This window comes from Sorex araneus, chromosome 10 (assembly GCF_027595985.1).
Source record: "Sorex araneus isolate mSorAra2 chromosome 10, mSorAra2.pri, whole genome shotgun sequence".
In the NCBI taxonomy this organism is placed as follows: domain Eukaryota; kingdom Metazoa; phylum Chordata; class Mammalia; order Eulipotyphla; family Soricidae; genus Sorex; species Sorex araneus.
The window spans coordinates 27,131,814-27,158,453 of NC_073311.1; the positions used below are offsets into that span (position 1 = coordinate 27,131,814).

Consider the following 26,640-nt stretch of genomic DNA (forward strand, 5'->3'; position numbering starts at 1 on the left):
TGTTATTTAACCAGAAATGACTATACCTTGAAGCAACAAAGAGCTTTATACAACTCTCAGGAAATATGATTTATAATAAGATTTTATGCTTCATTAATTTTCTTTATAAGAAACCCCTATTCAAAACCTGTCACTTGTATACCTCATTCTTTTCATTGTAAGTTCTGGTCTTAGTGTTACTTCCATCAAGATATTGAAGTCACTTGTTTGTTCTTCTGTAATTTTGAAATTTTAATCGTTCAAAACAGGACAAAATGGAGTTCCTTTTTTCTTTTTTTTTAACCTAGCTGAACAGTGATAAGGTCAATTTGCAATGCCATTTTTTTCTTTTTACATTTGACTGTTTCATACCCATGTCTATTTGTGGCTTGAGAACTCATTAACTTTGCATTTTAAATAATATTCATTATATTACCATAATATGGTTTATTTATCCATCTACATATTGAAGTACATTTCAGGTTTTGGTAATGAGTGATTTTCTGCATAGTTTTTAGTTAATTTGGATAGACACCACAGCTAAGCTGTCCTAAATAGTGGCTATTATATTCTTCAAATTTTAAAGTGTTTAATTTATTTTTATGAGTATTTGCGTGCGCATGTGCGTGTGTGCCTGTGTGTGCTCACATGTGTGCATGTATGTGCTCTTGCGTGTGCATGCATTTCCAGGAGATTGAATCTAGTGCCTACCACAATTGAGACATATGCTTTACCACTGAATTATATCCTTTTCCCCAGTGATATATTTGCAGTTAACTTTAGTACAAGTGAACAGTCTATGTGTAGATTCTTGTATTTTAAGTAATGTTTTCAGTTGTATGTGGATGTACATTTTTTAGCTTCATTTATTTTTTCTTCATTGTATTTTTATTCTTTGCCAAAATTACTTAACTAGATTTATGTGAGTCACTTTCTAGACTCTCTTTTCTATTAATATGTTTGTTCTTTAATTATCTTACATGTAGTGATTCTTGTGGTTTGATAGTAGTAAATCTTGTATCAGGTAGAATTAGTCTTCAGTTTTGTGCTTTTAATGGTTAGTTGAAATTTGATATATGTCGCTCCTTCATATAACTTTTAATATAAGTTTGTTGATATCCACAAAATATCTTATTGGTAGGCTGATTGGGATTGTTTTGAATGCATATTGGAAGAAACTGACATTTTGAGCACACTGAATCTTCTTAATTATTAGCATAGTTCATGTGATATCTTTCCATTTATTTGATCTTCTTTGTTATCTTTTATCACAATATTGTAGTTTTCTTAATAGCAGGTTTTTGACCATGAAATATTATTGTTTCAAAAATTACATTCTTACCTTTGAGAAATTGTCTTGTGAAAAAAAGCCCTCTCCCTCTTGATACATTCATGAAAAGATTAGGTATGTTCTTTAAATGGCTAGGTCCAGTAAAAAGTTTTTTGCCACACCATTTTATTTCACAATAATCATTCACAATAATTATTGATTGAGACTTCATTTTTCACCAAATATTTATTAGTTTTATCCTTAGCAAGATTTTAGGAGAAATAATTATCATAATTTTAGATGTCTACATCATGAAAAATATGGTAAACTTTACCTTTCTTATTTCAGCTTTTCTCAATATATTTTGCTATGGAAAAATCAGTTCCAATCTATTTCTGACCTAAACAATAATATTCAGTAATAGTACTTTAATTACCTTCTTGGTACATCTGATTTATAAGTACAGCTTTTTGTTTTCTGATTATCATCTGATTACCATCAATACAGCTTTTTGTTTTCTACATTTCTCAAATTTCTAACTGCTTAAATTTCCCATTTGCATTTAAGTAGAAAACAAATACTTATGCATGAGATACTTTTTTAACATGAACATAAAATTTTAAAGGCTGGAGAGATAGCACAGGAATTAAGGCACTTGTTTTGTGTGCAGCAGACTCAGATTCTATGCCCAGCACCACACATGGTTCCCAAATACTATCAGGTGTGGTCTCTCGCAGAGTCAGAAGGAAGACACACGTACCACTGGATGTGATTCTAAAACTGAAAAAACAGGCAAAACATGCAGTTTTATAACAAATAATGTTTAAAACAAATTTTACAGTATTGCTTTCTCTGCATATCTGCATTTTCTCAGTTCTCAGAGTTATTTTATCAGAATGTAACTTAAATTTGTTTAGTTTTAAACTCTTTTCAAAATTATTACATTTTTTCTGTTTTCAATAGGAATTTTGTACTTAAGACCTTACCTGCTCTAAGAATCCTCAATGGTGAAATGTTAAACTCTTATTTAGAAAACCACATTGAAGAATCCTATCAACCAGAATTTCGCCGTCTGTTGGAATTTAGCCAGTCCCAGATTAGAGAATTAAAATTATTGGTTGAAAAGTATATTACTGGAAAAGGGTAAGATTATTGTCTTTTCCTTATCATTTTTAAAAGAAGTAATACATACTACTTAAAATAATCTGACTAATATAATCATACTATTTTGGATTTTAAAGCAGTATGTTTCAGGGATATTCACCTTTAGAAAACCAGACTTTACTTCTTATTCTTCAAAATATATTAGTATGTGTAATGAATGTACTTTGAAATATAAATTCTAAAATAAATAAAAAAACATTGCATCCTGTAAATATACAATAATTCACACAGACAGTTATAAATTTATTTCACCAATAGCTGGAGCAATAGCACAGCGGGTAGGGCATTCACCTTGCACGTGGCCGACCCAGGTTCAATTCTTCTGTCCTTCTCAGAGAGCCCAGCAAGCTACTAAGAGTATCTCACCCGCACGGCAGAGCCTGGCAAGCTACCCGTGGCGTATTTGATATGCCAAAAACAGTAACAAGTCTCACAATGGAGATGTTACTGGTGCCTGCTTGAGCAAATCAATGAGCAATGGGATGACAGTGACAGTGAATGACTACGGGAAACTCATAATACTCCACATATGATATTTTACTCAGATAGTACAGCAGTATTTAATAGATATATTTATTATACATAAGGTATCAGATTATACATATATTTTGTTTATATATTAAGCTATAATAGGAGTTAAATAAAAAATAGAATTAATGGAACTTTGTATTACTGACCCAAAATTGTAATTCAGAATTAAAATAAAAAGCAACAGTGATGGAACTTGTATTGCCATCCAAAATTGTAATTCAGAATCAAAATGGATTTCTATAACTATTGTAAAATTTGTGTTGCATTAGAAATTGCAACTGAAAAGGAAAATGATTGCACATCTAATTATGATCTTATGTATATAACTGGAATGCTAATATATGCTTCCATATATCTAAGCTAAATTACCATTCATAATTCTTTCCATAACATCTCATGAGTTGGTTTTTCCTATCAAAATAATTTTAATAGTGATTCATCTTATAAACACATATCGCAACTTTGAAATAGTTTTAGTTGCTATAGTTATTTAATTTTAATAAATGCTAGGATTATTTATAACTCTCTTTTGGCAAATCTAATTTCCCTTATATATATGTATTAATGTATGTTGTTTTAATATGAAGATTACTCTTTGGGACTGGGGGATCTACAGCAATGTTCAAGATTCTGGGGTTACTTTCCTGTGATTCTTAACGATTGGGGAAAGTAGCCCAATATGGGGCCTCAAGGATGAGTGCTACTCAGAATTGTGGTGCTAGACATCACCTGGGCTACCTGGACCTCAGGGACGTCAGAGCTACATCTGATGATACTTGGGGAGACACATGGTGCTGAGAATGAAACCACTGGATAAATGAAAGGCAAGGACTTGTATGTTCATTGCAGCACTGTTGACAATAACCAGAGTCTGGAAAAATCCTGAGTGATGAATGCCCAAGAATAGATGACTGGCTAAAGAAACTCTGGTACATCTACACAATGGAATATTGTGCAGGTGTTAGGAAAGATGAAGTCATGAAATTTGCATATAGATGGATCAACATGGAAAGTTTCATGTTAAGTGAAATGAGTCAGAAAGGGAGGGACCAATTGCACAAAAGAGTGGAAAAATTGCACTCATTTGTGGAATATAAAGTAACAGAATGGGAGACTCACACCCAAGATTATTAAACATAAGTACTGGAAGGATTACTCCACAGCTTAGAAGCTGAACTCACATACTGGGGGAAAAGACAATTCAGTTAGAGAAGGGATCACCAAGTAAATGGTGCTAGGAGGATCTGCTTGGTATGGCAGTCGCACCCTGAAAGCAGACTATAGACCGAATACCTCTACTGCAAACCACAACACCCAAAATGAGAGAACAAAGGGGAATGCCCTGCCACAGAGATGGGGTGGGGGGAGGGGGAATGGGATGTGGATAGTGGGAGGGATGCTGGGACCATTGGTGTTGGAAAATGGGCACTGGTGGAGGGAAGGTTATCTGACCATTATATCACTGAAATGCAAGCATGGAAGTTTGTATCTGTAACTACTTCATGGTGATTCACTAATAAATAAAAAAATAGATAAATAAAGAAATGAACAGCAAAGGGTCCTAACCACTGTGCTATCTCTCCAGCCCTAACAGTTTACCTTGACTGCTTCCTCCATGTTGAAATTTAGATTTCACAATTCCTTTGGACAGTATATTATCATTGCAAATTTTTTCATTAGCATTGAATGAAAAATAAACTACATTGGTATATTTAGTAATAAATGATTATAGATTCAACTTCTAACTTCAAACATTGTGACATCCCTTACTATTGAATTGAACCTCTTCTGAATTATTTTCCACTAATGTAAATGAAATATAACATATCTAAAATATATTGGATGACTAATTATTGTTGTGGTAAACATTAAAACTATAATCCTTCTCCTTAGAAAATAATTATTTTTTATTTAGTTAAATAATTTTATATTTTCTACATTCTGCATCATTTCACATAATACTTAAGATACCCTGTCTGTATATTAAATTCATTTAGAAAATATAAAGTTAAAGTAAAATTAGAAAAAGCAAAACATAAAGGAAAATAAATGTAGTCAAGTATATGATTCACATGTGCAAAGTCTTTCATATGTATTATTGAGTGGCTCAAAGATAGAAAACATAAAATATTTGATTAATTTAACAAATCATAACTTCAGTATTATATTAACCAACATTTATCCTAAAGAATCACAAGCATCTGTGTATTAAATCATTTGAATTTTCTTTGCAGTGGATCTTTTTCTCCGGAGAAAAATGGGACTAAAAACTTTCCCATGATGTAAGTTCTTTGTTTAAAAGTCCAGTACAAATATTTCACATGGCAAGAGTCGATGTCAAAAGTACTTTAATCTTTGTTTCATAAATAACATCTCTAAATTTAGGCTGCCATGATCTCTCATCTTTATGGTGAAAAAATCATGCATTTTTCTCATTCATGTGCATCAAAAATACCTATAATAAACTGGTTATAAAGCTTCCATAGTTTTCTAGATTGACATAGCTAAATTAATTAAGCAAATATTTCCATATTATGATAGAACATGAGATCAATTTTATATAAATAGAAATAATTTTTCCTATTTTTTTTTAGTTTAGACACTGATTTACAAAGTTGTTTATAATACAGTTCTTACAAATTGAGTAAAGTTGGGGCTGGAGCAATAGCACAGCGGGTAAAGCGTATGCCTTGCACGAGGCCAACCTGAGTTAGATTCCCAGAATCCCATATGGTCCCCTGAGGAGTAATTCCAGAGTGCAGAACCAGGAATAACCCCTGTATATCACCAGGTGTGACCCAAAAAAAAGAAAAATAAATGAGCAAAGTTTAATATTAATGAAAAAATTGGTAAATCTATACAATTTTTAAGATTATCTGGACTTAATTCTTATTATAAATGTCCTCATTATTTACTTGGTCAGAAATATATTCACCTTGGATGCTGCAGAAAGTCTTTGCCTTTATTTTAAGAAGATGATGACCCTAAGTAATAAGCATCGATTTGCACATGAGCAAGGCGATGAAAGTATGAACACGAGAGAAGAGGTAGAAGCCCAGCAAAAACATATATCGCCTAAAAGTAGTGATACAATGCTGCAAAGGAGAGACCTTGACTCAGACCATGTGAGGGAACACAGCCCAGAAGCACCAGATGTTGCTGAGAAAAGAAAGGGTTCTGATTCTGTTCATTCTCCGTTAGCCACCTCTGCCTACTCTGAAGGTAGGGAAGGAGGAAGCCAAGAAACAATCCGTCAGGAAACTGAGGCCAGCAACAAAAGCAGCATGCCCACCAAAAGTCTTCCCTCCGTGGAAACAGTAATGACACGTTCTCTGCTGAGTGATTGTCCAAGTATTGACTACCATGACAAAACGTAAGATTTAGATCTATTTTTCTTTTTCTTTTTATAGGTGCTTCTTTTTCTTTTTCTTTTTTATTCTGATGAAAAGCCTCATCATGTCACCAAATCATTTAATAAAGGGTTGGGATCTCTGTTATCCTTTATGCTGATACCCTAATTATGTTTCTGGGTTCTTTCTTTTGGGGGGGGAGGGGCACGGGAGAACAGTCTCCCAAGCAGTGCTCAGGTTGTATCTGTGGGTCAGTGCAAGGGCCCAAGGATGTGATGCTTCTTGGGCTGTAGTGCCAGGGATTTCCTGGGCCGGTCCAATGTGCTGGAGTGAGGGGTGGTCTCTAGGGCCGCACTCAGGGGGCGCTTACAGAACCATGTGTTACCTGGGGATTGAACTGGAGCCAGTCACATGCGAGGCGTGATTCTTAACCCCTGAACTAGCTCTTTATTACCTAAATTATGTTTGTTGTGTGTATGTGTATGTGACTGATGTGTAGAATTATTAATTATAAGGCAGGTTTAATTTGGTTGAATTTTGGCAGGTTCTGATTTAATTGATTAATTTAGAACTGGAGTGATAGCACACTAGATAGGGCATTTGCCTTGCATGAGGCCGACCCAGATTCGATTCCTCCGTCTCTCTCGAAGAGCCCGGCAAGCTACAGAGTGTCTTGCCTGCATGGCAGAGCCTGGCATGCTACCCGTTCAATATGCCAAAAACAATAACAAGTCTCACAATGGAGACATTACTGGTGCCCACTCAAGCAAATCGATGAGCAACGGGATGACAGTGTCAGTGACAATATTTATTTAATTTTTAGTATTTATTTAATTTAATTCTTTTTAAATTAAAATTATTTTTCTGTCTTCTAATCTCTAAAGAACTAAAGTAATCTTAAAGAAAAAAAACTATTGTAGATATAATCTTGAATACTCGATTTATTTCATTAAAAAATATTCTGTGACGAGGGAACAAGTACAGGGATTAAGGTGCTTGCTTACATGCACCCAACTCAGATTCATTCCCAGCACCAAATGACTCCCGGTCATCACTGAGTGCAGCCCCAGAGGGCCCAGGCATCACTGGAAGTGGCCTGGAGACTCCCTCGCTTGGCCAGCATGGCCCTGCTGATCCCTGGTACCTTAGGGCCTTCTCCAGTCCACATCCTCACACCCTGGCACTGAAGGCAGGCCCCGCTGGTTTACTAATACCAGGAGCGCTTCTTGGGAGCTTCTCCCAAATATCCCTGTTATTTGGTTTTGACCTAGTAAACATTTGGTTTTCATGTATGCAAATACTTGAATGCATCCCTATGTTCTCTGACATAACTATTTTGTTTGGAAATACGTTATTTTTGAGATTAATCACCTAAAGTCCTTTATTACTAATAAATGATATTGTTATTTATGTTTATTTAGTTATATTAAGGTACTGTTATTTACTCACCAACAGTCATGGCATGTATAACAACAGCAAAAACCATCAGCAGTTTTTCCTCCTCCAATGCCCCAAGGATCCCTCCCTTTCCCTGTAGCACCTCCTTAGCAAACTCTACTAAACACATTAAATACTTTAAAAAGTTATTTTAAAGGTAAAACATAAAAGAGTTGACTTTATTGAGCTAAGGTATATTTTTACTTTGGTTTATCACCTTTTTCTGTTCTTTTCAGAAACCTTAGTGTCCTAATAAGTGGCCAGTAAGGCCAATGATTGTTTTTAAAAAATCTTCAGATTTGCTTCTCTTATAGTTAGTAATGCTGGGTAGATTAAAATACAGAATAGTTGATCTTCCTGTCTGCATGTAATCTTTGTTCTTTCAGTTTTCAGTATGAATGAGTAGTGACTTACCCTTTCTCTTAAAAAAAAATGATCGGGGATTTATTAAAGCCTCATTTTCTAGCCACAATAGCTGGAGACACAGCAATTATTTTTCCTTTCGTTTTTTTCTTCACTTCATTTCTCTCCTTCCTCCCTCCCTCTCTTTCTCTCTTTCCTTCTCCCACTCCATCTCTTTTTTCTTCCTCCCTTCCTCCCTCCCTCTTTCCTCCCTCCCTCCTTCCCTCTCTCCCTCCCTCCTTCCCTCTCTCCCTCCCTCCTTCCCTCTCTCCCTCCCTCCCTCCGTCCTTCCTTCCTTCCTTCCTTCCTTCCTTCCTTCCTTCCTTCCTTCCTTCCTTCCTTCCTTCCTTCCTTCCTTCCTTCCTCCCTCAGTCCCCTCCCTCCCTTTTGAAACAGGGATTATGACACCTTCAATTATTTGCGAGAGGGATCTCAGGAGATAAACTATAGGAAGCAGAACAGAGGAGACACAGGCCTGATGAAGCAAGTGTCTCTGAGCAAGTGTCTCTGATGAACAGGCTTTAGCCTTACCCCAGAGGGAGCTCTAGACTGAACTCTCAGCACAGCTCAATATTTTTATATATACATTATATATGTGTGGTTGTGTCAGGTAGTCTATTATTTAACTACACTTTAATTTAAATGTATTAATATGAAGAAAGAACTGGAGCAATAGCACAACAGGTAGGGCGTTTACCTTGCACACAGACAACCTGGGTTTTGGGGACAATTCCTCCGTCCCTCTCAGAGAGCCTGACAAGCTACCAAGAGTATCCTGCCTGCATAGCAAGCCTTGCAAGCTACCTGTGGCGTATTCGATATGCCAAAAACAGTAACAACAAGTCTCACAATGGAGATGTTACTGGTGCTCGCTTGAGCAAATCGATGAACAACAGGACAACAGTGCTACAGTGTTACAGTGCTAATATGAAGAAGAAGAAAATTCCACTGACTTTGGTAACTATCAATTTAATGAAAACATTCAATGGAACTTTAGGGAAGAAATATATGTATATATGTATACATACATATTCATGCATGCTTACATATATAAAGATATAATATATATGTTAATATACATAAGAATCACTTTCCTGTGCCTTTTGAACTCAAAAGTAATAATCAAGAATAAAATAGAAAAATCTTCACTTTGCGTGCTATGTTTTCATAATATTCCTGCAAAATATGCATGGGAAACACAACATCTATTAAAGAGAGATAAATAACTTCACATTTTGAAAACCTACTTACAATAATTTTATATTGTTATCCAAGCTTGATATATTTCTGGACAGCCCAGGGGTATAGATTTAAAAAAAAAAAAGGAGTATTGGTTGTTTTAGAGCCTAAAATTTGGACAATAGCTATCATCATCTGTAAAAAACTAAAGCACGCCAAGGGCCGTGCACTCGCGGGCTCTCCGGAGGGCTCTGTCTCACCGCCCACGTTCGGTGCTCTGGAACCGCTGTGTGTGCTGTCGGTCAAGGGCAGGCGACTGAAGGAAGAAGGCCAAACTGGTTGCTCGATCAGTTTATTTCATTCTCTCTCTGCTTCTCTCCGTGCTCTGCATCTCTCTCTGGATCTCCAGCAGCCTCTCTCATCTCTCTCCTCCTCCTTCTCTCTCCCACCTTGCCCTCTAGGCTACACCCAGCCAGGTAGCAAAATCAACATAAGAAAGCCCTTCCTGAGGGCAGGGCATTCCAAAGCCCTTCCTGACTCTTAAGGTTTTTTTCCTTTCCTTAGTCCAAACGCTTATTAACATCTTAATACTAGTTATTTTTGTATGGACATAGCAAGAGATACATTGAGGCTTGCAAGGCAGCTCTCCTGGCAACATCTTGCCAGACTCAACTACAGCACTCAGGCCAGATTAATCACTCCTAACCCTAGCAGGGTCCAAATCTAGTGATCACCGTTTGGATCATGACAACATTTGTCCATGATCAAGCTCTTAACATATAGTTAAGCAATAGGCACTTTGGCCAGGCCCATCTCGATGCCAGGGTAGCATACAACTCACCTCTTGCTCTGGGTCCGTCTCGTCCCTCGTCAGAACCTTGCTTTCGGGGGTGCTAGGAAGTAAGGGCAGCTGAGGCTTAGGTTGAGAGAACAGATGCCCAGAAGGAAAATATCATGTAGAGTCAAATGACTCCCAGGTTACAAAAGCATAGCATTTGCTAAGTCTTCCCGTGTCCATACAAAAAGGACATTGCTCTGAATAAACTATACAAAGGACACAAGGAGAAGAGAAAAACAATATTTACAAGTCAACAGAACAATAATGAAGAAGCTACAAATAATCAAAGAGGAATGGGAGCACTGTAACGGGAGTAACCCAATAAACCTAAACTACCTGAGGCTATGTTATCCTACAATCATCATCATCATCATCCTGTTGATCATCAAATTTCTCCAGTGGTCTCAGTAACTTCTCCTTTCGTCCTAGCCCTGAGATTTTAGAAGCCTCTCCTAACTTGTCCTTCCCAATGATGATGATGCGTTGGAGGCTCTTTCAGGGTCAGGGGAGTGAGACCCAGCATTGTTACTAGTTTGGGCATATGAATACACCATGGGGAGTTTGCGAGGCTCTCCCATGTGGGCAGGAAACTCTCGGTAGCCAGCCAGGTTCTCCTAGAGGGAGAACTAGGCTGTAAAATGTCACTTCCTGGAGCTTGGTTTTATAGTCTCTGGATGCTGGCCATTTGTGGGATTACACAGCACTGGGGTCAGTCCCTGGGTGTGACCTCCTAGCTACTGGAAAATGGAAAATCTGGGTGGAAGAGGCCCAGTCCCGATCCGAGCAGGCTTGTAGGTCTCAGCCCCGGATCCCACACACCTGAGTTCCTCTGCCGGTACCTTCATGCGTGAGGCTTGTCCAAACGTGTGGAGAGGGGCCTTGAGCATGGCTGTGGCTAGGCTCCAGAGGTCTACAGCCTCGGGAGCGCTGCTCGGGGTGGGGAGGGAAGCTGGAGCCCACCCCCTCTGAGAAGCCCCAGGGAAGACAGGCGCGCGGGCAAGAGACTCTGACAATATCTATAGACCAGGGAAATGGTATAACATCTATAAGTATTATTTGATTATTTGTCTGAGAAGCAGAGGAAAAGAAAACTATCAAAGATCTGATAGATCCTTCCTATTACAGTGACGATGGTGGAGTGTTTCCTTCTCTCCGAGAACACTCCCTCCTTTCTACACAAGATTCCGTCTTCTCTTGCCAACTCATGTTGACTCCCAGTTAAGATGTGTCTCTTCTTTATCATCATTGCTCCATTCTGCTAATGTTGACATTTCCAATATCATACAGAACCTTGATATTAGTTCTCCCTTCTTTAGGAAAAAAACCTCTGACTTATGTCCCTTGTTTTTTTTATCAGTCCATTTCTCTCATGTATTTGAAGGTTCTATGCTAGTACTTTACTTCTGTAACTATAAGCATAGGTTTTGATTTTTAATAATTCATATATTTCATACTTACATAGTTTAAGATAACTTCATATCTGCAACTGTGTTTGTGAAAAAAAATGTTTTATTTTCTCTCCTTTGTAGTATGGCAGCTATGGTAATCCAGGCATATTGGCGTGCTTACATTAAACACAAACTGATATCAAGTCCAGATTCCTACATCAAGAATCACATTATTTTAAAAAAGAAAGAAAAAGATAATATTAAAAATTTACAAGAACAGAGAGAAAATGCTGCAATTCTTATTCAGGTTGGTTTAATAGTCATAAAAAGTGAAATATTTCATCAATAATATCTGAGCCATTTCTCACTTGGTTATTCTTTATACACTATCTCTGAGTTTTACTGAGAATCACCAAGAGGGACTGCAGGCCTCCTCTGCACCATTTCGAGGCCAAAGAAAATAATAATTAAAAAGAAATACCATAGCAGTATTTATTGGAATAAATGAAGGTTGACTTATCAAACTTTAAGTGGAAATGACCTTCCTTTCTGCCACTCTTCTTTCTTCCCTTCTATTCTCCTTCCATTTTCTCTTTCTCTCCTTGCTCTTCTTTCTTTCCTCTTCCTCCTCCTCTTCCTCCTCCTCTTCTCCTCCCCATTCTTCTCTTCCTCTTCTTCTTCTTCTCCTTCATCTTCTCCTTCTTCTCCTTCTTCTTCTTCTTCTTCTTCTTCTTCTTCTTCTCCTTCTTTCTCCTTCCTTCTTTCCCTCCTTCCTTTTCCTTCCTTCCTTCCTTCCTTCCTTCCTTCCTTCCTTCCTTCCTTCCTTCCTCCCTTCCTCCCTTCCTTCCTTCGTCCCTTTCTCCCTTCCTCCCTTCCTTCCTCCCTTTCTCTCTCTTTTTCTCTTTCTTCCTTTCTTTCTCTCCTTCTTTCCTTCCTTCCTTCCTTCCTTCCTTCCTTCCTTCCTTCCTTCCTTCCTCCCTTCCTCCCTTCCTTTCTTCCTTCCTTCATCCCTTCCTCCCTTCCTACCTTCCTTCCTTCCTCCCTTTCTCTCTCTTTTTCTCTTTCTTCCTTTCTTTCTCTCCTTCCTTCCTTCCTTCCTTCCTTCCTTCCTTCCTTCCTTCCTTCCTTCCTTCTTTCTTTCTTTCTTTCTTTCTTTCTTTCTTTCTTTCTTTCTTTCTTTCTTTCTTTCTTTCTTTCTTTCTTTCTTTCTTTCTTTCTTTCTTTCCTCTTGCCTTTCTTTCATTTATCTTTTTTTTCTTTCCTACCTTACTTCACTTAGCATGACATTCTCCCAATCAATATTGTAACAAAAGGCAAGACTTCATCTTTTCCTACAGTTGAGTACTATCCCATTGCTTTTATGTACCTCAGCTTTTTAATTGACTCATCTGTCACTTGTACTAGGGTTGTTGACATATCTTGTGGAGAATCACAGTGAACACAGGTGTGTGTGGATTTTTTTTTTAAGTAATGCTTCGGTTTTGTACTAGATACCTTGAATCAGAGTTTCTGGATCATATGATAGGTTAATTTAAATTTTTGAGTAATATCCCTACTGCTTTCTTTACAGTCTGAAGCACTTCACATTCTCCCCAAATAGTGGATGAGGTTCCAGTTGTTTCACATCACTACCAGCACTTGATTCTAGAGTTTTTCTGTAGATCATTCTTACTGGTGACGTGTCATTGCCATTTTGATTTGCACTTATCTGGTATTAAGTGACAATGAACTTTTAAATCTGCCAGTTAATCATCTGTATGTCCTCATCTGTGGTGTTTATTTTTCGCTTATCCCCATTTTTGATGGAATAGTTTTATTTGTCGTTAAGTTCTATGAAAGCATTGTTATATGATGCGTGAATATTTCCTTTTATTCAGTAGAATATTTTAGTGATATTTAAAATTAACTTTAGGGCTATGGTATTTTACTCATTTGAGTTCTTTTTTTGTATTCCATATCTATAGAAAAATCCTTGTTGCTAAAATGTTTATAATTACTTTTTCTCCAGCCTCTATGTTTATGTGTATACACATACACATATAGTTGAAAGAAGGAATGACAGCAATAAGAAATTATTTTATACGAACTGTCAGCCATATCACTTTTCTTTGACATAAAATCAAAATCAGGGGAAAAAAGTAGGAAATAGAGTGAGACAAAGAGAAAGAGAGGGGAGAGAGATGATGAAGAGGTGAAGGAAGAGAGAGCATACCTACTTAAGAAAAGTTCACCTTTTATGCTATGTCTTTCTTCCATGTTTCCTGCCTCTATAAATAACCATTTTCTAACACTATGCTTTCCCTTTGAAGTTTAAGCAAATATATAGCACTGTAGCACCTTGCCCAATTGTTCATCAGTTTGCTCAAGCGGGCACCAGTAACCTCTCCATTATGAGATTTGTTGCTACTGTTTTTGGCATATCGAATACACCTCAGGTAGATTGTTAGGTTCTGCCATGCAGGAGGGATACTCTCAGTAGCTTGCCGGGCTGTCCAAGATGGATGGAGGAATTGAACCCGGGTCTGCTATATGCAAGGCAAACGCTCTATCTGCTGAGCTATCTCTCCAGTATTTAAATATATAGAACTTATATGACACATAAAATCATGATACTGTTATTTTTTAAATCATAAATAGTAGAATGTGCTATACATTTATCTCCACATTGTTTTTCGCACTTAGCAGTAACTATGTCCTACAATTCTCTAGAATTTACTAGCTTACCCAGAGCTCACTCCCAATAGTATATAATGATATTTATTTTTTAAAACTTCAGTGTACCTGGTATTATATTTAGGAGGACTTACCTTACTTTAACCTTTTGAGGAATCTGAATGTTTTAAATCCTATTATTCTGTGCTTAGTTTATTTAGACTAAAATAGTTAAGTATTAGTGCCAGCTTACTAGCTCTCTAATATGGCCATTTACATCTGCTGAAGTTTTCCTAAATGTGTTAGTTTATGTTATATTTAATCATTTGAAAATTAGAAAAATTGTTTTTCCTTTGTATGTCTTTCCTTTTATTTTAGACTGGGTCCTGGAGGAATTGTCAGATAATTGATTGTTTGACCTACATGTGCCATTAAGGGAGTTTTATGGATTCTTTTCTGCTTACCACGAGTAAAGTCTCCTGAGATTCAGAACCTTAGACACATGCAGCCTTTTAATTTATCTTGCAGTTTTAAGTGTCACATAAAGTTCAAAAAACAGATTATTGAGCCATTAAACTAAGGTCTAAGATGTTTTATCTTCCTAATGGGATAACACAGAGAATCTGGTTTGGAGTTTGATCTATAACCTTGTATAACATGCTTTAAATTTTTGTTTAGGCAGTTTGGAAGGGCTTTCTTTTACGAAAGAAACTGGCTACAGCTCTAGAAGCTATTAAGAATGAAGAATCTGAAGAAGAATATGAAGAAATAGATTTAGAGGATTTTACATTTGATGAAGTAAGTATTAATTACAACATATAAATATTGGCCTTGAAATATTTTTAGTATACTAATTTGGAGCTAAACCCATTTCTAAATGTGTTTATTCTATTGATGCTATGTTACAGTTTTTTTCAAATAACACTTGCAAAAGCATGCTTTTAATTTCTTAATGTCATCACTTGCTCTGAAAGTGTTTACAGTGTTTTAAAAGTGGTCTTGGGATCTTTACAAGAGTTCCCATGTACCTTTCAAATATTATTTATAAAAATGCTATATTATACACTATTCAGCATTAAAAAATAACTTATAGTACTCACTATCTGCACAACAATTTTTTTCTTGGTACCTAGGAAATTAATAATAATGCCTTTGGATTATATCTGCATATTCCACCAAAAGGTAGAAAACTACATAATGACCTACTATATTTCTATTGTTACCAACCAAAATGGGTATCCTTTTACTGTAGACAGTACTTCTACATTCTTCATTTTTTTATTCTCTTCCCTCTTATCTGAACGATTACAGTCACATAACTTCCATTCAGATTGAGATGTAGCGCCATCCCCCAATACATTCTATAGTATTCAGAGCTCCATATGTTCTCCTTATTTTGAAAAATAGAATCATATAGAATATACTTCTGAATTTTTCTACATAATATAATATAAGGTTTTTAATAGTCTATTAGCTGTAATTTGAAAATACATATCTTGTAGCCTATCCTAATGCTATTGAAATATTTAATTTACTTGTAATGCGCCTATTATGACTGAAAGTGTGATGAAAATTCTTATGCACATATTTCATGCGCAAAATTTCTTTTGAAAATAGATCAGAGTATATACTGTGCTTCATAGATAGTATTACTAGAAGTATTTCAAACTTATTTTTATCAATTTACAGTCCTATCAGCAGAATGTTTATAGTCCAGGGTAGTTCCATATTCAGCAAAACAATGTTTTTTTTACCCTATTCTCAAAGGTTTATGGTGCTATCTTAATATTCTGCTAATTTGCATTTTTCTAAAAAATAGTATTGATTAATATTTTATGCTGACTAGAAATTTAGATATCAATTTGGTGTTATAACAGTTTTTTTTAGTTGGGTGTTATATTATTGATATTTGGAGGTTCTTTTTATACATATGAATATTTTCTATATATATCTGATATAAGATATATCTGAATATTTTCTGAATATGTTCATTCATAAATATATTCTGAATATTTATATGTTCTTAATTCCCATGTAAATACCTTCTTTAAGTTCTGATGATTACTTGCTTACTTAATGGGATTTTAATCTGTACTTACTTTTAGGTTATTAAGATTTCTAGAAACTTTGTGAACTTAGCTTTGAACTTTTAAGTGTGATACACTTGGAAATAATTTTTAGGTGTAGCATGAGAAAATGAATCAAGTTTCTGTCTCCCCCTCACCTTCCCCCCATGTGTTTAGCTGTTTCCTTGACTCAGTGGATTTATGAACAAGCAATAGAATACAGTGAAAGCTTACTTTATTCTGGTGTCTCTATATGTGGTTTTTCTAAGTTGTTTCATTATTCTTTTCTTCATCAGTACACAACTTTTAAATTCAAGTAGTTTTATTATAAATTTCATATTGAGGTCCAACTTTGGTCATCGTCAAGCAGAATTATTATTGCTACTTTTAATTATTATTATACTTTTATTATTATTACTACTTTTGCTTTTATTATTAGTTTACTTTCTGTATGGATACTAAAAAATATAATCCCATTTTACATAATAAGTGTTACAATTTGTCTACAATTGCTGTGACTTTCTAAATGAATTTAGGAGAACAGCTCTCTCTAGAAAACTGTTATAATTTTATGTAGTTACTTCTTATTTATTTGGCTTTTATACTACAGCTGGTGATGCCAATGTCTTACTTTGGCTTTTTCATCCCCCTCTTTTTTATTAGTGATGATAATAACCCAAAATTATCCATAATTGGGTTTAACACCAGTGCCCACTATCCCCCACCATTTTCCCCTGATAATCAAATGATGTTTTTGAGGGTGGCACTGAAGAGTTTCGGTGAAATGGTGTCACCCTGCCGAATCCCTCTCTTTACATCAATGATCACTTCCTTGTAGAATGGTGAGATCCTGGTGGTGAATCTGTAACACAGCTCTAGGAGGATCCTGATGTACTGAGTTTGAACACCCTCTTTGCTAGTGCTTCGATGACTGCTTTGGTCTCAACAGAATCAAAAACCTTCTTTAAATTGATGAACATTAGACAGAGAGGCATCTTGAACTCTTGCAAAACTTCAATGAGTTTGGTCACCATGTGGATATGGTCGATTGTGCTGAATCCTTTTCGGAACCCGGCTTGCTTGCATGGTTGTCCTTCGTCTAGTGTTCTGCCTATTCTATTCAGGATGACTCGAGTGAACAACTTGTAGACAATGGACAACAGGCAGATTGGGCAATAGTTGCTGATATTGTGGATGTCTCCCTTCTTGTACAGCATAACGGTCCTGCTGGTTTTCCATTGGGATGGAACCTTGCATTCGGACAGGTAGTGTGTGAAAAGCCAAGCCAGTGTATTGATGAGTACTGGTGGCAGATTCTTCAGGTGTTCGGGTCTGACCTTGTTTGGACCGGGTGCTGTATGCGTCTTTACCAACGAAATGGCGCCTTGGATTTTGGAAGAGAGGATGTTGGGAATGACATATCCATCCTGCAGAATGTGGTATGTGGGCAGGTGGATGTGGCTATCAAAGAGATCCGAGTAGAGGCCGTGAATAATCCTCTCCATTGCCTTTCTGGAAGATGTGATAGATCCATCAGGATGTCAGAGGGCAGTCATCTTGGTCTTGTAGTTGGCGAAGTACAGGCGAGCGTTTCGAATACTTTTCGCAGCTTCTGCTGCATTGGCCAACACTGTTGCTCTTCTTTCTTTGAGGTTTTCCTTTATCACTTCTCTGCACAGCTTTGCGAGTTCGGACATTAGCTTGTGATTGCCTGAGGCTTGTGCCAAACCACATTGGCGAATGAGCTTGAGAGTTCTGAAGACAGGCGTCTCTTTGTGGATTTCCCACTCTCAGCATTCCTCATGCAGTCATGGAGGTGCTAAACCAGTCAATTGTATTCCTCGTAGATGTTGTCAAGGACTAACGACAGCGGCATCTTCCCACGTTGCTGCAATAGTGCCAAAGAGCTCCCAGTTTGTGGTCATTCTGGGAGTTCTATTCTTAAACTTAAACTTTGCAGACCTTTCTCCCCACTCTGTGAAGTAGAATTTTACATGATAGAGATGGTAGTCCAATCCCGTTTGGGGACAACAGTGACATCAGTCAGGCAAAATCTTCGATTGAATATGAATTGTATTCATACCTGCAACTTCATTTTGGCAATTAAATTTGTAATAATTTTTAATAATTTTTCCATTCAACATGGATGTTTTATATTTACAGATTGATTCCAAAAATATATAGATAGTTGGCATTAATTTTTATATTCGATTTTATTTTATTAGAGTACACTATTTTAATTAAGAATATAAATACCTTAGTATATGACATCTTTCTTTTTTTTATTTAGCCTTACTTCTTTTTTTATTTTTAATTGACTCACCCAGAGATAGAGTGCAACACCTATCCCTTCACCAGTGTACATATACCACCACCAATGTCGCTAGTTTTCTTCTCTATCACATCCTGCACACACCCATCCCCATGAAGTGCCTTCTGTAGGCACTCTCTCTCTCCCTCTCTCTCTCTCTCTCTCCCTCTCTCTCTCTCCCTCTCTCTCTCTCTCTCTCTCCCTCTCTCTCTCCCTCTCTCTCTCTCTCTTCTCTGTCTCTCCTCTCTCTGCCTGTCTCTTTGTCTTTCTCTGTCTCTGTCTGGTCTCTCTCTCTCTCTCTCTCTCTCTCTCTCTCTCTCTCTCTCTCTCTCTCTCCCCCTCTCCCCCACCCTCCTGGGCAGTAAGGTATTGAATACAATTTCAGTACCTGCAATACAGGTACTGAAAGTTTATCATGTATAACCCTTTACCTACTTTCAGCACTCAGTTCTTGTCCATAGTGAATATATGATCATTTCCAACTATCATTATCATAGCTGTCCCTTTTCTATCCTAACCTCCCTCCCCCACCACCACTTGTAGCAAACTTCCAACAGTGGAAAGTCCTCCTGGCTGTTGTTTCTACTGTCCTTTGGTATTAGTCTCATATTATGTTTTTCTTTAATATCCCACAAATTATTGCAACTATTCTATGCCTTTCTATTTGATTCTTATAATATTCATTCTATGTTCATTTTTGCTCATTTTAACTTTCATCATTTCTCCCCTTAGTTTTTTCGTTAGTAGTTCACGAATCATGAATCACAAAATCCCGTTGATCGTTGAATGACTGGAGCAGTCTCAGTAACCTCTACATTCATCCTATCCCTGAGAGTTTAGAAGCCTCTAAAGGCTTCAGGATCAGGGGAATGTGATCCACTGGTTACTGGCTTTGTCATATAGATACACCACGGGAAGCTTGAGAGGCTGTCCCATGTGGGCAGGAAGCTCTCAGGAGCTTGCGAGTTTCTCCTAGAGGGAAAAGTAGGTTATAAGATATCGAGAGGCCGCTTTGTGGCTTTTAAGTCTCCGGATGTTGGCTGTTGATGGGATGACATGTACCTGGTTCCTCTGCTGGTACCTTCATGCGTGAGGCCTGTCCGAACGTGTGGAGAGGGGGGCCTCGAGCATGGCTGTAGCTAGGTTCTGGTGGTCTTCGGCCACCAGGAGCTCTGCTTGGGGTGTGTGGGGGGAAGCTGGAGCCCATCCCCTCCGAGGGGCCCCAGGGAAGACAGCCAGGTGTGTGGGCAAGAGACTCTCTGCCCTTTTTTCTTGTTAGTAGTTACTTTTAAAAAATGTCTTTTTCAGTTTGGGGACCACACCAAGCAGTGTTTCGGGGTCTCCTCTAGCAGTGCTAGGGGGACAATATGAGGAACTAGGGATTGAACTTCAGTTGACTGCATAAAAAATAAGAACTTTCCCTGCTATAGTCCCTGTAGCCCTAGCAGTTGCTTCTTTTTATGTGCTTATTCTTTCCTGCATGAGCATTCTTCAATTTGTATCATTTTCCTTTGTGTCAATGTAATGGTTTAGGGTTTATTTTAATTCAGGTCAGTATTTGTTTTAAAATTTCTTTCTAGGGCTGGAGCGATAGCACAGTGGGTAGGGCGTTTGCCTTGCACGCGGCCCACCTGGGTTCGATCCCCAGCATCCCATATGGTCCCCTGAGCACCGCCAGCAGTAATTCCTGCGTGCAGAGCCAGGAGTAACCCCTGTGTATCCCTGGGTGTGACCCAAAAAGAAAAAAAAATTCTTTCCTTTAAATTATGAAAGTTATTTTCTCGAGATATGTGATTACAGGTAGGGTTTCATATTATTTATAAATGTCATTTTATTAACAACTAGCTTTCTTGGTTTCTATTTAAAATTCAATTATAAATCTTATTGTTATTATATTTTTACTCTTTAAAAACACTCATCTCTCACATTTACTACTACACAAATTTTCAGTCTGTTTTTAGTTTCTTAACTTGTCTAAGCTTTCTCTGTTAAATTAACTCTCTGTGGAGTGCAGAGGTCATACAACTTCTTGAATATGTAGTTAATACTTTTCATCGGCTTTGAAAATTGAATGGCCAGAGATATTTCAAATATTTCACCCTTTTCACAATCTCTCTCTCTTTTGAGTGAAGGGACTTAAAAAAAAAATGCACGTTTATGTTTCCCACTAGTAAAACGTATGCGGTTAAATTCCACGTAGACCTTTACCAAAACTCTTCTTTTTTGCTGTGTATTTTTATTTATATTTCTTCTAATTTGCTTCATCTGCTTTTTCTTAATCTATCTTGTAAGTAATTCCTTAATAATTTCTCCTGAGTTTTCTAATTATGTTTTTTCATAAATAGAATTCTAAGTTTTAAATTATTTAATATTTTATCAGAATTTCCACTTGATAATTGTAAATTCCAGTCAAACATTAAAGTTTCATAAAATAATTATCTATATTTTCCTTGAAAAGTGAGTCGAACATTCAAACTTGTAACATCTAAATGATTTTGTAGATTAATTTTCTTAACCATTTCTCCTGTATTTTCAATCATTTTTCATATTTTGCATGCTTTTTATTATTAGATATTTTATATGAAAAATGTAAAGACTGAAAGATATTTGATTTTTTAAAGATTATTTGACTTTATTCTGATAGGCATATGTTTTATAGGTATAAATATTTTGAATTCTATTTTTAAGCTTTTGTAGAATTTGTCTAGTTCTTGTTTCTGTTAGGGTTGAGCTAATGTGATATTTTTCATGAGAACTGAATAGTTACCATATCAGTTTTGCCTTGACAGTGCCTTACATATTATTCTTCAACAGTACAAAAATATTTAACTTAGCTATTATTTTTGCCCTTTCATTCTAGACATACCCTTACCCTTATGTTTCTAAATATTTGAAAATAAATGTAAAAAACCCTTAAATTTCTGTAATACTTTTTCTTGAGAATTTTGGTGCTTGAATTTTGTCTTGGGATCCCTTCCTTCAATCGGTACCTTTTTAGCCCATCAAAACTGCCACAAATGGGTCTCATATTTTTCTTGATTTCTCTTATTAATAAAAAATGGGAATGTTTTTGAAGGAAGTTGTAGGGAAATACAAGACTCTTGTCAACTGAAAATTACACTCTTTAGGATCTTGATTCCCTAAATCTGGCTGCTCTGATTGGTCTTCAGAACCTTAAACATCTTTTGCATTTTTAGCTTTTTTAGAAAGTGTCTTAGTTCTAATAGAAGCTCTAATACCTTGACCAGAGTGAACTACTTGTAAAAGAATATTTTATTGATTTGTTTGTACAGCACCTCCAAATTCCTCAATTCTGACATCACATTAGGGAGACACCAAATTACATGGGAAAGTAGCATAGAAGTCAACTTAGCTTAGTAAACAAAAGAATAAAACAGTTGATTCAACTAACAAGAAGCAGCTTAGTATACCTTCAGGCAAGGATTTAATGATCTCATGGTGAGATATAACAATTTTCACAAATTTTCTTTTACTGTGGATTCCTCTGCCCCTCTTGGAGAGCCCAGCAAGCTACCGAGAGTATGGAGCCCACGTGGCAGAGCTGGCAAGCTACCTGTGCATATTGGATATGCCAAAAACAGTAACAATAAGTCTCTCAATGAGAGACGTTACTGGTGCCCGCTCGAACAAATCAATGAGCAATGGGATGACAGTGACAGTAGCACTGTAGCACTGTCGTCCCATTGTTCATCAATTTGATTAAGCGGGCACCAGTAATGTTTCCATTGTGAGACTTGTTACTGTTTTTGGCATATTGAATAAGCCACAGGGAGCTTGCCAGGCTTTGGCGTGCGGGCAGGATACTGTCAGTAGCTTGCCGGGTTCTCTGAGAGGGATGGAGGAATGGAACCTGGGTCAGCAGTGTGCAAGGCAAATGCCCTACCCGCTGTGCTATCACTCCAATCCTTCTTTGACTGTAATATTTTTAATAATTCCATTAGCCACTTAGTTGTAACTAGTAATATAAAAATTTGTTTTGTGTATGCTAAGTGTGCAGGCATAAAGGTGGTTGGGAAAGTAAGTCAATAGTGGAGGGATGGTCACCGTGGGGTAGGACCAGTGTTGGAACACTAATATGTGTAATAGTTGTATTATAAGCAGTTTTGTATGCAACCATGTTTAAATAAAGTAAAACAAAAGAGAATATATTAGTAATTCATATTGATCTCCCGTGATTTATAATAGTCTTGATGGTAGTTCATAATACATTGTTCTAACACCATGCTAGAGTCCCAACTTTCCATTACCAATGTCCCATAATCTCCCACCGTCCCCATTTCCCTTGGCTATTCCCTCCCATACTTTGGCTATTAAAACTCGTACTGCAGCAAACATAGAGGCATATATGTCTTTTCAAAATAGTGTATAAAAGAACATTTCAAAAAAAAATGTCTTAGAGCTAGAGAGACAATATAGCAGGTAGGGCACTTGCCTTACACATGGCCAACCCAGGTTCTATCCCTAGCACTCCTTATTATCTTCAAGCCCCACCAGGAGTAAGTCCTGAGCTCAGAGCCAGGAGCAAATCCTGAGCACCAGAATGGGTGCAACAACAAAAAAATAAACATTAGAAGTTACAAATGTGCCAGAATTTTTTCTTTTTTACCACAGATAAAAATGAAAGAAAAAAATCTTGGGGCCAAAAAAAGTACAGGAGTAGGCTGCACATACATGTGTTTCATCCTGCTTTGAGCCTTGGCATCTCATCTGGTCCCCTGAGCTCCCCAGAAATGATCTTTGATTGCATAACCGGAAGTAAGCCCCAAGCAGCATGGGGTATATCTCTCAATATCACATAAATATACAGTAAATTATCATGAAAATTATTTCAAAAATAAGGAATATTAAGGTGTAGAGCATAGAATCTAATGAGATATTAGGGAAAGTTTGCATAAAATAGGCTAATAAAGATGTGAAACAGAGTGAAGGAAAGAATATTACCCTCAACAAAACATAAGGCAAATCTAGAAGACTTGGACCAGTAAATCCCTTAATGTATTAGAAGAAAAGTAAATTTGCAATGGGCAAAATGCTAGAACAAGAGAATAAAGATAAATATGACCAGGGTCCAGTCTGTATACACCTAAGAAATGATGTCAAGCATTTTTGACTTTAAAATGATAGAAAAATATAGTTGGGTTCTTAATAAAAAATTATTCAAAGCTAATGATTAAAACCCAAATATAAAATAGAAGAGTATGTTTACTTCTTTTGTTTTCATTTCCTTCATATTGTCACTACTGTTCTTTGAAAATCATCTTACAAGTTAACTAACAAAATGAGATTAACAGTATGTTCCATTCCTGCATTTATTTATTAATTTTTATCTCTACTTTTCCAATATCTAAATATATAACTGAACTAACCAGGATATGTGTCTTGGCACTTATTTAAGTAATACATATATTTGCTTTGGGGATTAATCTTACATTTCTCTTTGAGAATATAATCTCTTCTTTCTGTTCAGTTATTTTTCCATAATAGCCAATAAATGTTGAGTGTTCCCAATATGTTAGATATAATGACTGGTGCCAGGTTACGTTCATAGGCATATATAACATAGACCATAAACTAATTTTATGAGTTGCCAAAAAATATTTGGATATCTGCAATTGTTAAATATAACATTGTCTTGATAACCTAGATGATAATTATGGAAATTTTGCATAAAAATGCACTATAATTTTTTAAGTGCTATGAAATTGTTTTCTTAGTAAAATCCCTCTGCAAAATATTTTTGACAAATGGTTAACTGAAATGACAGTGACAGTTAAGAATATATTTATTTCAGTTTCATTAAACACAATTTACTTTAAGAGTTTAAGTGTAACCGACTATAATGTATCTGAGCTTATCCTGTTTGCAGTCTAAATTTCATTGCTGTACATTCAGGGATTTTAGCAAAAGAAATGAGACATTACTTGTCATGGTAGGCAACAAGAACTTTCTCATGGTCATATCAATTCCCCTAGCCTTCCAAATTCCAGGAGGAAATCTGAAGCAGGAATCCCAAGGAAATTCCCCCAGGAATTCCAGCACTAGGGAATAATCTCATGTTTTATATAAGGACTATAAATACCCCCTCCCCTGTTCTATATTCCAAATGATGTATTTATCTTTATTACCACAGACATGAAACTCATTTGTTGCCTTCTGTCCTGTGGAAAATATTAAAAACTGGATCTTCCATATATGTTAGCTATATTATTTTCTTTAAAATATGGTCTGGAACCTAATTTATTATAACTCATGCATAAATGTTAGAGACCTTTGAAGAATGGTTGTCCAGCAATACTCTTTCCACAACGCAAATTTTCCATAAGTATCCAATTCAGTGACCACCCTTGATGATGTGACAGATGCTAGGGAAATGTACATTAGTTTATTCTCACAGTACATTAAATTAAATTTTTTAATTCAAGCCAAGCAATTTTTTTCCTAAGTGTCTATATCAACTTTCACACTACACTTGAATTTTTAAGCCAGTTATAGCAGATAGGTGCATGGCTTAGCTACTGCACATAATACTTTTTGCTCCCCAACCAGGAAATAGAAGGCAACTATGCCATTGCAAACTGTGGACAATGAGTTGAAATAGTTGACTATGTCCCAGATTCATAGAGGTATTTTCTTGATGGTAAGTTGAAATCAAGCCAGTTCGTGGGTACTATTTTCCCACCCCACACAATGACTGAGAATGGAAATGTGGAAAACTTCCAAAGTTGTTCTACTAGGGAGACTCAGGATCTGGATCTATTTCCTGCTATTCTGATACACAATCATTAAAGCCAACCAAAGTAGCTATCATATTGTGATCACAGCCTCATATAAGTGTAGAGCAGATGTTAGAATATGATGAATGTTAGGTGCTTGCATCATCTTGATAGCATGTGCAGGGGTGAGGAGTGGGGAGGGCATTTCTTGTGTATGATTTGTTTTTTCCTTTTCTTTTCTTTTTTTGGTTTGGGGCTATATCCAGTGGTGTTGAGTGGGTGTTCCTATCTCCATGCATAGCGATCACTTCTAGTGGTGTCCGGGAGACCATATATAATACTGAGGATCAAATCAGAATCAGCTGCATGGAAGGCAAGAACCATACCCCTGTACTCTCTCCGATGCCTTTTCCTATGGGGTTTGTTACTGTGTGTATGCTTCCATGAATTAAACCCAGGGTCTTGTATGCTGGGTATGTGCTGGATCATTAATCTGTCTGCATGGTCTTCCATTTTTCTTATGAAGGGAAAGTTCAGAGACAGTCCTGCAGAGGGAAAAATATCATTAGATTCCCTCTCTCTAACTCCAAGTTGTTCCCTAATTCTCTATTCAGCCCAAAATGAGAGCATCTATTTAGTAGCAATAAAGACACATAAATAATTTTCCATTCATACTCAGACCTTTCACCTGAAAAGTTCAGAGCAAGAGGAACAAGGTATTTACAAAATAAAAGTTACCGATATTATATTATACTTGTATATATTAAGTCCCCCTGAGTTAGATCGCACCCTGAGGATGTGCTTACTATGCTGTACTGAAATTTGTGGGTTGGGAATTATTTCATTCCCTGTATTTCCATACTCCTCCCAACTATTACCCAACTATTACTTGAGTCTGATTTTTCTTAGTACAGCCATATTATTGATCAACATGCCTTATCAAGGTATATGGACAGAAGAGAGTGAAAGTTTCAAATTATTGTTAAGTAGAATTTCTGATAAAATACACTTAGATAATTCTGAGGAATGATCCAGAAAACAAAATTTGTGCAGGCCAATTTCAAGAGCAAAAGTTGTATGACAAAATTAAACTGATGATCATAATAGGTTCCAATGATAGAAAAGGATCGAAAATGTGATATAGGCAGTTATTCAGAGCAAGTGCAGCTATGTGATAGAATCTCCTCCACCATAAGACAAATAAGCAAGTTTCTGCAGGAGTCACAAAACTGTCATGTGTTTGACTATCCATCAGAAATAGCACCTTGCTTATTAGAGACCTCCTCAGTAATGGAAATGGACCTTACCATTGGCATCCATAGAAGTAATCAAACAGTTA

At 36.6% G+C, this 26,640-nt stretch overlaps 1 protein-coding gene across 1 annotated transcript in view; it reads left to right on the forward strand.

The window, feature by feature from the left end:
* LRRIQ1 (leucine rich repeats and IQ motif containing 1) overlaps nucleotides 1-26,640 on the forward strand; it is a 213,390-nt gene that overhangs the window by 76,061 nt on the left and 110,689 nt on the right. The window contains exons 15-19 of the mRNA XM_055118200.1: nucleotides 2,213-2,392; nucleotides 5,179-5,226; nucleotides 5,868-6,317; nucleotides 11,680-11,845; nucleotides 14,869-14,988. Coding sequence (XP_054974175.1) covers nucleotides 2,213-2,392; nucleotides 5,179-5,226; nucleotides 5,868-6,317; nucleotides 11,680-11,845; nucleotides 14,869-14,988 — 964 coding nt within the window. The remainder of the gene's footprint in view (nucleotides 1-2,212; nucleotides 2,393-5,178; nucleotides 5,227-5,867; nucleotides 6,318-11,679; nucleotides 11,846-14,868; nucleotides 14,989-26,640) is intronic.